The sequence below is a fragment of the Borostomias antarcticus genome (genome assembly GCF_949987555.1).
Source record: "Borostomias antarcticus genome assembly, chromosome: 20".
Taxonomy (NCBI): domain Eukaryota; kingdom Metazoa; phylum Chordata; class Actinopteri; order Stomiiformes; family Stomiidae; genus Borostomias; species Borostomias antarcticus.
The window spans coordinates 1,825,774-1,838,273 of record NC_140253.1 but is presented as its reverse complement, the minus strand read 5'-3'; the positions used below and the strand labels follow the sequence as shown (position 1 = coordinate 1,838,273).

The 12,500-nt window shown below is 48.1% G+C and overlaps 1 protein-coding gene across 1 annotated transcript in view; it reads right to left on the bottom strand.

Moving 5' to 3' along the window:
- patl1 (PAT1 homolog 1, processing body mRNA decay factor) overlaps positions 1 to 12,500 on the bottom strand; it is a 24,013-nt gene that overhangs the window by 7,969 nt on the left and 3,544 nt on the right. Inside the window, exons 3-11 of the mRNA XM_084454328.1 lie at positions 11,333 to 11,739; positions 10,702 to 10,782; positions 10,046 to 10,246; positions 4,883 to 4,984; positions 4,007 to 4,093; positions 3,511 to 3,743; positions 2,788 to 2,926; positions 1,427 to 1,544; positions 612 to 709 (exon numbers count right to left, since the gene is read on the bottom strand). Coding sequence (XP_084310454.1) covers positions 612 to 709; positions 1,427 to 1,544; positions 2,788 to 2,926; positions 3,511 to 3,743; positions 4,007 to 4,093; positions 4,883 to 4,984; positions 10,046 to 10,246; positions 10,702 to 10,782; positions 11,333 to 11,739 — 1,466 coding nt within the window. The remainder of the gene's footprint in view (positions 1 to 611; positions 710 to 1,426; positions 1,545 to 2,787; positions 2,927 to 3,510; positions 3,744 to 4,006; positions 4,094 to 4,882; positions 4,985 to 10,045; positions 10,247 to 10,701; positions 10,783 to 11,332; positions 11,740 to 12,500) is intronic.

The window sequence follows — 12,500 nt, the reverse complement described above, 5'->3', positions numbered from 1 at the left end:
TAATGTAATGTAGTGTAATGTAATGTAATAATGTAATGTAGTGTAATGTAATGTAATGTAATAATGTAATGTAGTGTAATGTAATGTAGTAATGTAATGTAATGTAGTAATGTAATGTAGTGTAATGTAATGTAGTCGTGTAATGTAGTAATGTAATGTAGTGTAATGTAATGTAGTAATGTAATGTAGTGTAATGTAATGTAGTCGTGTAATGTAATAATGTAATGTAGTGTAATGTAATGTAGTAATGTAATGTAATGTAGTGTAATGTAGTAGTGTAATGTAATGTAATGTAGTAATGTAATGTAGTAATGTAATGTAGTAGTGTAATGTAGTAGTGTAATATAGTAGTGTAATGTAGTAGTGTAATGTAGTAGTGTAATGTAGTAGTGTAATGTAGTAATGTAACGTAGTGTAATGTAGTGTAATGTAATGTAGTAGTGTAATGTAATGTAATAATGCAATGTAGTGTAATGTAATGTAGTAATGTAATGTAATAATGTAACGTAGTGTAATGTAATGTAGTAGTGTAATGTAGTAGTGTAATGTAGTAGTGTAATGTAGTAATGTAATGTAGTGTAATGTAATGTAGTAATGTAATGTAATGTTACCTCATCGTCGGAGCGACTGGGAACCACAGCGTCGATCATCTTGCGAGGGTTGTTGACGCTGGAGACGGTCAGTTTACCCAGAGAACCTGCGAACTGCACTGTGGGACAGACAACCGACACACACACACACACCACACACCACACACACACACGTTTAACTGTGCATCTTCAAACATGATTCTGTACATGATTACCAGAGGTGTGCGTGAATGTGTGTTACCTGGTCGGTAGGTGTGTGTGTGTTACCTGGTCGGTAGGTGTGTGTGTGTGTGTTACCTGGTCGGTAGGTGTGTGTGTGTGTGTGTTACCTGGTCGGTAGGTGTGTGTGTGTGTGTGTTACCTGGTCGGTAGGTGTGTGTGTGTGTTACCTGGTCGGTAGGTGTGTGCGTGTGTGTGTTACCTGGTCGGTAGGTGTGTGTGTGTGTGTGTTACCTGGTCGGTAGGTGTGTCTGTGTGTGTGTGTTACCTGGTCGGTAGGTGTGTGTGTGTTACCTGGTCGGTAGGTGTGTGTGTGTGTGTGTGTGTGTGTAACCTGGCCGGTAGGTGTGTGTGTGTGTGTGTGACCTGGTCGGTAGGTGTGTGTGTGTTACCTGGTCGGTAGGTGTGTGTGTGTGTGTTACCTGGTCAGTAGGTGTGTGTGTGTGGTGTGTTACCTGGTCGGTAGGTGTGTGTGTGTGTGTGTGTGTGTGTTACCTGGTCGGTAGGTGTGTGTGTGTGTGTGTTACCTGGTCGGTAGGTGTGTGTGTGTTACCTGGTCGGTAGGTGTGTGTGTGTGTGTGTTACCTGGTCGGTAGGTGTGTGTGTGTGTGTGTTACCTGGTCGGTAGGTGTGCTCCAGCTTGGCCACCTGGGGGGTGATCAGTTTGGTGGTGTGCTCCTTCCTGCTGCTGTCCCTGTCCCTCTCCTGCCTCTTCTCCATCTTCTCATAGTAGTTCTACACACACACACACACACACACACACACACACACACACACACACACACACACACACACACACACACACACACCAATAAGTCAGAGACGGCAACTTCTTTTATAAACTCCCCTCACCAGTAACCCATAGTAGTACTAGTTAGTGGTTAACTAACCTGGTAGTAGTACTAGTTAGTGGTTAACTAACCTGGTAGTAGTACTAGTTAGTGGTTAACTAACCTGGTAGTAGTACTAGTTAGTAGTTAACTAACCTGGTAGCAGTACTAGTTAGTAGTTAACTAACCTGGTAGCAGTACTAGTTAGTAGTTAACTAACCTGGTAGCAGTACTAGTTAGTGGTTAACTAACCTGGTAGCAGTACTAGTTAGTGGTTAACTAACCTGGTAGCAGTACTAGTTAGTAGTTAACTAACCTGGTAGTAGTACTAGTTAGTGGTTAACTAACCTGGTAGTAGTACTAGTTAGTGGTTAACTAACCTGGTAGCAGTACTAGTTAGTAGTTAACTAACCTGGTAGCAGTACTAGTTAGTGGTTAACTAACCTGGTAGCAGTACTAGTTAGTAGTTAACTAACCCGGTAGCAGTACTAGTTAGTGGTTAACTAACCTGGTAGTAGTACTAGTTAGTGGTTAACTAACCTGGTAGCAGTACTAGTTAGTAGTTAACTAACCTGGTAGTAGTACTAGTTAGTGGTTAACTAACCTGGTAGCAGTACTAGTTAGTAGTTAACTAACCTGGTAGCAGTGCTAGTTAGTAGTTAACTAACCTGGTAGCAGTACTAGTTAGTGGTTAACTAATCTGGTAGCAGTACTAGTTAGTGGTTAACTAACCTGGTAGCAGTACTAGTTAGTGGTTAACTAACCTGGTAGCAGTACTAGTTAGTGGTTAACTAACCTGGTAGTAGTACTAGTTAGTGGTTAACTAACCTGGTAGCAGTACTAGTTAGTAGTTAACTAACCTGGTAGGAGTACTAGTTAGTAGTTAACTAACCTGGTAGTAGTACTAGTTAGTGGTTAACTACCCTGGTAGTAGTACTAGTTAGTAGTTAACTAACCTGGTAGTAGTACTAGTTAGTAGTTAACTAACCTGGTAGCAGTACTAGTTAGTAGTTAACTAACCTGGTAGCAGTGCTAGTTAGTAGTTAACTAACCTGGTAGTAGTACTAGTTAGCGGTTAACTAATCTGGTAGTAGTACTAGTTAGTGGTTAACTAACCTGGTAGTAGTACTAGTTAGTGGTTAACTAACCTGGTAGTAGTAGTCGTCCAGGAAGGGGTCGGTACTCTGCAGCTGCATCATCTGAATCTTGGCGACCCACTCCTTCTCTCTCTGGGTCATCAGGTTACTGTAGGGGTCCCTGCTGCGCCTGTCCCCCACCCGCACCCCTCTGTCCCAGGGGAGGGAGGGAGGGAGGGAGCGAGGGAGGGAGGGAGGGAGGGAGGGAGGGAGGGAGGGAGGGAGGGAGGGAGGGATGGAAGGATGGGTGAGGTGAAAGAGAATGAAAACAAAAACCTGATTCTTCTGAGCCGTGGCCAAAGACAGACATCAAAACAGGTCACAGAATAGCAGAGCGTTCGGATGACTTGACTCCTCCTTTCACACCCTCGGGCCCAATCCCATTTCTCGCTCTTTTTTGGGGATGATTCGCAGCAAGGCATTCTGGGAGATTTCTCATAGCCTGTGGTTTGCCTGGATCACACTGATGCGCATTTGCATGGAGGGGGGTGTTTAGGCCAGGGGAGTGTGACTGCTAGGTGCAAACGGAGGAAAATGGATGCTTTTTGTTGTGGGTGGAGGGGCACATTAGTGTAATCCAGGCCTAAGTGTTCGGGCCAAGGGGCCACCGATGACATCACCAGGAGGACGAGGATAACTGGAGACAAAGATGGGAGGCTCTCCCTGATGATGATGTGAATTAGGATTGGGCCTCACCCCCCCCCCCCCCCCCCGTCTCTCCTCCCCCTCTCTCACCCTCCTCCTCCTCTGCTCTGCAGCCTCTGCGTCAGCATGCGTCGGTGCTGGGGGTGGAGGTGGGTGGTGGTGTGCCTGATCAGCGCGTGGTTGGGGGGCGGGGCGTGCGGCGGGGGCGGGCCCATGCGGTGGTGGGGGGGTGGCGGGAAGAACGGCCTGAAGCCCCCGACCCCCCCGCCTCCTGGTAACAAGGGGGCGGGAACCCCTGGACACCCCCTGGAGAACCCGACCACCTGGGAGACAGGAAGGGAGGGGGGGGAGACAGGGAGGGAGGGGGGGGGGAGATAGGATATCAGAACAGGTGTGACCACATGTTGACCAAACATTAGCAGAGAATCCACAGAGCTGTCCGGACAAGCAGCCAGGTGAGTCTGGCTGTGTGTGTGTGTGTTTGTTGTGAGAGTCAGGTGTGTGTGTGTGTGTGTGTGTGTGTGTGTGTGTGTGTGTGTTCAGGGTGTTGGTGTTAGTGTGTGTGTGTGATGGTTCTGGTCCGGACCTGAGAGTTGAGCATCTGGGCTCGCTGGATCTGGGAGAGAACCGGACCCACACCACCAGGGAATGGAGGCCGGCAGAGGGGAGAGTTCTGGAACAGAGAACAGCAGAACCTAGAACGTAGAACCACTACAGAGTACACCCTGCAGACACACCAGGCCACAGAAAGGTACAGTAGCTCTTCTAGAAGTGCATTTCGTCATATCTACCCTTGAGAAGGGTTGTCAGGGGCAACGGTAGACTGAGGGAGGAGAGAGATGGATGGATGGAGTGATGGAGGAGAGGAGTGATGGATGGATGGATGGAGTGATGGAGGAGAGGAGTGATGGATGGATGGATGGAGGAGAGGAGTGATGGATGGAGGAGAGGAGTGATGATGGATGGATGGATGGATGGATGGATGGATGGATGGATGGATGGATGGATGGATGGATGGATGGATGGATGGATGGATGGATTGATGGAGGGAGGAGAGGAGTGATGGATGGATGGATGGAGGAGAGGAGTGATGGATGGATGGATGGATGGATGGATGGATGGATGGATGGATGGATGGATGGATGGATGGATGGATGGATGGATGGATGGATGGATGGATGGATGGATGGAGGAGAGGAGTGATGGATGGATGGATGGAGGAGAGGAGTGATGGACATGTAGTGGGGTGTCGGTAGAGGAAAGCAACAAGTGATGAGCAGGGAGGAGGAGGAGGAGAGAGGAGGATGGAGAGGAGGATAGGAGAGGGATGGAGTGGAGGGATGAGAGGAAGAGGAGAGGAGTAGGGATGAGGAGAGGAGGAGAGGGATGAGAGGAGGAGGGATGAGGAGAGGAGTGGAGGGATGAGAGGAGGAGGGATGAGGAGAGGAGTAGAGGGACTCACGGCGATGTTGAGCAGAGTGTTGGGAGACAGGCGGTCAGGGAAGGGAGGAGGGTAGCGGTGCTGGACTGGAGCTCTCACATGAACCGCAGTGGGGTGGTGGATCTACAACACACACACACACACACACACACACACGCACAGGAGAAAGAGGGAGAGGTTCACTCAACACAACTATACATTTAGGTGAGGACAGGAGAAGACTATACAATCACACTGAACTCCAGGGCCCTGAACTATGAAGCAAGTTCAACATACTGCATCCAGGATCACTTTCCGTTAGCTCGCTGGACTAAACCTGACGAACGCCATCACGTACAAAACTCACGGAGGTGGTTATCAACCCCATGACTCAACCAGCTTTCACAAAATGACCAATCGCAAACCTGTATACTGTAGTATGGTTGTTCGGCCACGGACAACGGCAAGCACACAAAACCAAGCTCCCTCCATCGCATCAAATTTTACACAAGAGGAGCAAGTGCAGAATATATAAACCTTTATTTAACCAGATAAAAACACGCCGAGACACAAGTTCTCTTTTACAAGGGTGACCTGGCCAAGAGGCAGCAAGTACAACAATAAAAACATGCAAGTACAGGTAAAAACAAAACAGGACAGAAATGAGTAGACGAAGACTAGAACCTGCTCCACTAGAAGACTAGAACCTGCTCCACTAGAAGACTAGAACCTGCTCCACTAGAAGACTAGAACCTGCTCCACTAGAAGACTAAATACTGCTCCACTAGAAGACTAAATACTGCTCCACTAGAAGACTAGAATCTGCTCCACTAGAAGACTAAATACTGCTCCACTAGAAGACTAGAACCTGCTCCACTAGAAGACTAGAACCTGCTCCACTAGAAGACTACATACTGCTCCACTAGAAGACTAGAACCTGCTCCACTAGAAGACTAGAACCTGCTCCACTAGAAGACTAAATACTGCTCCACTAGAAGGCTAGAACCTGCTCCACTAGAAGACTAAATACTGCTCCACTAGAAGACTACATACTGCTCCACTAGAAGACTAGAACCTCCTCCACTAGAAGACTAGAACCTGCTCCACTAGAAGACTAAATACTGCTCCACTAGAAGACTAGAACCTGCTCCACTAGAAGACTAAATACTGCTCCACTAGAAGACTACATACTGCTCCACTAGAAGACTAGAACCTGCTCCACTAGAAGACTAAATACTGCTCCACTAGAAGACTAAATACTGCTCCACTAGAAGACTAGAACCTGCTCCACTAGAAGACTAAATACTGCTCCACTAGAAGACTAGAACCTGCTCCACTAGAAGACTTAATACTGCTCCACTAGAAGACTAAATACTGCTCCACTAGAAGACTAAATACTGCTCCACTAGAAGACTAGAACCTGCTCCACTAGAAGACTAGAACCTGCTCCACTAGAAGACTAAATACTGCTCCACTAGAAGACTAGAACCTGCTCCACTAGAAGACTAAATACTGCTCCACTAGAAGACTAATACTGCTCCACTAGAAGACTAAATACTGCTCCACTAGAAGACTAAATACTGCTCCACTAGAAGACTAGAACCTGCTCCACTAGAAGACTAGAACCTGCTCCACTAGAAGACTAGAACCTGCTCCACTAGAAGACTAAATACTGCTCCACTAGAAGACTAGAACCTGCTCCACTAGAAGACTAAATACTGCTCCACTAGAAGACTAGAACCTGCTCCACTAGAAGACTAAATACTGCTCCACTAGAAGACTAAATACTGCTCCACTAGAAGACTAAATACTGCTCCACTAGAAGACTAGAACCTGCTCCACTAGAAGACTAGAACCTGCTCCATTAGAAGACTAGAACCTGCTCCACTAGAAGACTAGAACCTGCTCCACTAGAAGACTAAATACTGCTCCACTAGAAGACTAGAATCTGCTCCACTAGAAGACTAAATACTGCTCCACTAGAAGACTAAATACTGCTCCACTAGAAGACTAGAACCTGCTCCACTAGAAGACTAGAACCTGCTCCACTAGAAGACTAAATACTGCTCCACTAGAAGACTAGAACCTGCTCCACTAGAATACTAGAACCTGCTCCACTAGAAGACTAGAACCTGCTCCACTAGAAGACTAAATACTGCTCCACTAGAAGACTAAATACTGCTCCACTAGAAGACAAGAACCTGCTCCACTAGAAGACTAGAACCTGCTCCACTAGAAGACTAAATACTGCTCCACTAGAAGACTAGAACCTGCTCAACTAGAAGACTAAATACTGCTCCACTAGAAGACTAGAACCTGCTCCACTAGAAGACTAAATACTGCTCCACTAGAAGACTAGAACCTGCTCCACTAGAAGACTAGAAACTGCTCCACTAGAAGACTAGAATCTGCTCCACTAGAAGACTAAATACTGCTCCACTAGAAGACTAAATACTGCTCCACTAGAAGACTAGAATCTGCTCCACTAGAAGACTAAATACTGCTCTACTAGAAGACTAGAACCTGCTCCACTAGAAGACTAGAACCTGCTCCACTAGAAGACTAAATACTGCTCCACTAGAAGACTAGAACCTGCTCCAATAGAAGACTAAATACTGCTCCACTAGAAGACTAAATACTGCTCCACTAGAAGACTAAATACTGCTCCACTAGAAGACTAGAACCTGCTCCACTAGAAGACTAGAACCTGCTCCACTAGAAGACTAGAACCTGCTCCACTAGAAGACTAGAATCTGCTCCACTAGAAGACTAGAACCTGCTCCACTAGAAGACTAGAACCTGCTCCACTAGAAGACTAAATACTGCTCCACTAGAAGACTAGAACCTGCTCCACTAGAAGACTAAATACTGCTCCACTAGAAGACTAGAACCTGCTCCACTAGAAGACTAGAACCTGCTCCACTAGAAGACTAGAACCTGCTCCACTAGAAGACTAGAACCTGCTCCACTAGAAGACTAGAACCTGCTCCACTAGAAGACTAAATACTGCTCCACTAGAAGACTAGAACCTGCTCCACTAGAAGACTAGAACCTGCTCCACTAGAAGACTAAATACTGCTCCACTAGAAGACTAGAACCTGCTCCACTAGAAGACTAGAACCTGCTCCACTAGAAGACTAGAACCTGCTCCACTAGAAGACTAAATACTGCTCCACTAGAAGACTAGAACCTGCTCCATTAGAAGACTAGAACCTGCTCCACTAGAAGACTAAATACTGCTCCACTAGAAGACTAGAACCTGCTCCACTAGAAGACTAAATACTGCTCCACTAGAAGACTACATACTACTCCACTAGAAGACTAAATACTGCTCCACTAGAAGACTAGAACCTGCTCCACTAGAAGACTAGAACCTGCTCCACTAGAAGACTAGAACCTGCTCCACTAGAAGACTAGAATCTGCTCCACTAGAAGACTAGAATCTGCTCCACTAGAAGACTAGAACCTGCTCCACTAGAAGACTAGAACCTGTTCCACTAGAAGACTAAATACTGCTCCACTAGAAGACTAGAACCTGCTCCACTAGAAGACTAGAATCTGCTCCACTAGAAGACTAAATACTGCTCCACTAGAAGACTAGAACCTGCTCCACTAGAAGACTAGAACCTGCTCCACTAGAAGACTAAATACTGCTCCACTAGAAGACTAGAACCTGCTCCACTAGAAGACTAAATACTGCTCCACTAGAAGACTAGAACCTGCTCCACTAGAAGACTAGAACCTGCTCAACTAGAAGACTAGAACCTGCTCCACTAGAAGACTAGAACCTGCTCCACTAGAAGACTAGAACCTGCTCCACTAGAAGACTAAATACTGCTCCACTAGAAGACTAGAACCTGCTCCACTAGAAGACTAGAACCTGCTCCACTAGAAGACTAAATACTGCTCCACTAGAAGACTAGAACCTGCTCCACTAGAAGACTAGAACCTGCTCCACTAGAAGACTAAATACTGCTCCACTAGAAGACTAGAACCTGCTCCATTAGAAGACTAGAACATGCTCCACTAGAAGACTAAATACTGCTCCACTAGAAGACTAGAACCTGCTCCACTAGAAGACTAAATACTGCTCCACTAGAAGACTAAATACTGCTCCACTAGAAGACTACATACTACTCCACTAGAAGACTAAATACTGCTCCACTAGAAGACTAAATACTGCTCCACTAGAAGACTAGAACCTGCTCCACTAGAAGACTAAATACTGCTCCACTAGAAGACTAGAACCTGCTCCACTAGAAGACTAAATACTGCTCCACTAGAAGACTAAATACTGCTCCACTAGAAGACTAGAACCTGCTCCACTAGAAGACTAAATACTGCTCCACTAGAAAACTAGAACCTGCTCCACTAGAAGACTAGAACCTGCTCCACTAGAAGACTAAATACTGCTCCACTAGAAGACTAAATACTGCTCCACTAGAAGACTAAATACTGCTCCACTAGAAGACTAAATACTGCTCCACTAGAAGACTAAATACTGCTCCACTAGAAGACTAAATACTGCTCCACTAGAAGACTAAATACTGCTCCACTAGAAGACTAAATACTGCTCCACTAGAAGACTAAATACTGCTCCACTAGAAGACTACTGTAGTAGGCCCCTGGTCTACCCTGCTTCCTAGTACGGGGTCCTGGTCTACCCTGCTTCCTAGTACGGGGCCCTGGTCTACCCTGCTTCCTAGTACCGGGCCCTGGTCTACCCTGCTTCCTAGTACCGGTCCCTGGTCTACCCTGCTTCCTAGTACCGGGCCCTGGTCCACCCTGCTTCCTAGTACCGGGCCCTGGTCTACCCTGCTTCCTAGTACCGGGCCCTGTGGTCTACCCTGCTTCCTAGTACCAGGTCCTGGTCTACCCTGCTTCCTAGTACGGGGCCCTGGTCTACCCTGCTTCCTAGTACCGGGCCCTGGTCTACCCTGCTTCCTAGTACCGGGCCCTGGTCTACCCTGCTTCCTAGTACCGGGCCCTGGTCTACAACCAGGAGGACACAGAGAAGAACAGCCACGCAGGGAGTGCTGCGCCAACAATGTCACATCAACCCTTCTCATTAGGACAATATATATGACAGATAACACACAACCATGCAAAACAACTAGACAATACAGCCACTCTACCAGAGAGAGAGAGAGAGAGAGAGAGAGAGAAAGAGAGAAAGATAAAGAAAGAAAGGCATGCTCCCCTGACCTGGTGATTCAGGGCGTGGCTCATGGGCTGCTTGGGCGGAGTGCCGATCGGCACCGCCGTCACTGGCGGGCTGCCAATCACAGGGGAGGACGAGCGTGGGGGAGGCACCCTCTCGGACAGGTCCCGCCCCTCCTCGTTCCTCATTGGAGGAGGTGGCCTGGGCAGCCCCACCTCTTTGATGATTGACATGAGAGGGCTGTCCTATGAACAGGTGACAGAGGACAGAGTTGTCAAGGGGAAATGAGACGGTACAACGATGAACTCTTGGTCCGATGGAGGCCGGAGTTCGATTCCCTTTTAGGTAGATGGAACAGGTTACTCCTGTTAACTGGCTGGAGGAGGCGTCCAACCTCTGCTGTGAGTGAAGAAGGGAGAGAGGAGAAAGAGGAAAAGAGAGAGAGGAGGCGCGGCAGGTGTTTTACCTCCATGTGGGAGGAGGAGGGAGAGAGGAGAGGAGGAGAGAGAGGAGGAGGGAGGGGATAGGAGGAGGGAGAGAGGAGAGGAGGGAGAGAGAGGAGGAGAAGGGAGAGGATAGGAGGAGGGAGAGGAGGTGGAGGGAGAGAGGAGAGGAGGAGGAGGGAGAGAGGAGAAATGGAGGGAGCGAGGAGAGGAGGGAGAGGGGTGAGGCGGAGGAGGGAGCGAGGAGCAGGTCTTACCTCCATGTGGGTGATGAGGCCAGGGGTTAGGCTGACAGGCCCAAAGCCCATACTGTTCTCCCAGATACTGTGTGAGTTCATCTTCAGAGAGAGAGGGAGGACGGGAGAGAGAGAGGAGAGGAGGGGAGAGAGAGAGGAGAGGGACAGAGAGAGAGGGGGGAGAGAGAGAGGAGAGGGGGAAGAGAGAGGGGGAGGAGGGGAACAGAGAGGGAGGAGGGGGACAGAGAGAGAGCAGCAGGAGAGAGTTAAAGGGAGAACGAGGTTAGTATCCGTATCTCTGACAGATCTGCTACCAGACCAGCCACATCCTCAGATGACCCTTCCGTCAGAACAGTGCACTAGGATGGTTCCACGTGATCCATGTTCCATCCATGTTCCCTCACTCTTACTGCTGCTGCTGTGCGCGTGTCCACCGGGGAGCAGTACTTCAGAGCTAGCGCCATTTTCTCGTTGTTTACAACGGGTAATGAGCACTAGGGCGCTATAGAGACGAGAGCTGTGCTCCAATCGTTTTTTTGCGCTATAGCGCCATGAGCTCTGGGCTTCCCCCCCCCCCCCAGTTGAAATAAGTCAAACTTTTTGCGCCGAGGACGGCGACGTGCGGCTAACCGGCCCCGCCCCCTCCCCTTACCTGATGCGTGGGGGCGGTGCCCCTGCGGAGCAGGTGCTGCTGCTGCTGGTAGCTGAGCAGGGAGGGGTGCGGGGGTAGGTGGGGGATGGGCTGGGGGGGCAGGTTCCGGGCGCGATCCGGCCCGGCGGCAGCGCCCCCCAACCCTGCGATGGCCGGGTCCGCCCCCAGGATGAGGCGGGCCAGGGACTCGGCCAGGTCGCCCCCGCCTCGCTCCTCCAGCCCCGGGGGGGGCAGCGACGACGAGGAGGGGGAGGAAGAGGAGGAGAGGTGCGGGGGGAGGGGGAGGCGGCAGGCCGGAGGGGGGAGGTGCACGAGGGAGGCGTCCCCCCCTCCTCCTCCTCCTACCCCGTCTCGTACTCTCGCGTCGAGCTCGGCCAGGCGTTTGTGCTCCTCCTGCCAGTCATCATCTGCGGGACACAAGCTTCATTATCATTATAACACCGTCACCATCACTCTATAACCATCATATAACACCACCATCACTCTATAACCATCATATAACACCACCATCACTCTATAACCATCATATAACACCACCATCACTCTATAACCATCATATAACACCCCACCATCACTCTATAATCATCATATAACACCACCATCACTCTATAACCATCATATAACACCACCATCACTCGATAACCATCATATAACACCACTATCACTCTATAACCATCATATAACACCACCATCACTCTATAATCATCATATAACACCACCATCACTCTATAACCATCATATAACACCACCATCACTCTATAACCATCATATAACACCAATATCACTCTATAACCATCATATAACACCACCATCACTCTATAACCATCATATAACACCACCATCACTCTATAACCATCATATAACACCACCATCACTCTATAATCATCATATAACACCACCATCACTCTATAACCATCATATAACACCACTATCACTCTATAACCATCATATAACACCACCATCACTCTATAACCATCATATAACACCACCATCACTCTATAATCATCATATAACACCAATATCACTCTATAATCATCATATAACACCACTATCACTCTATAACCATCATATAACACCACCATCACTCTATAACCATCATATAACACCACCATCACTCTATAACCATCATATAACACCACCATCACTCTATAACCATCATATAACACCA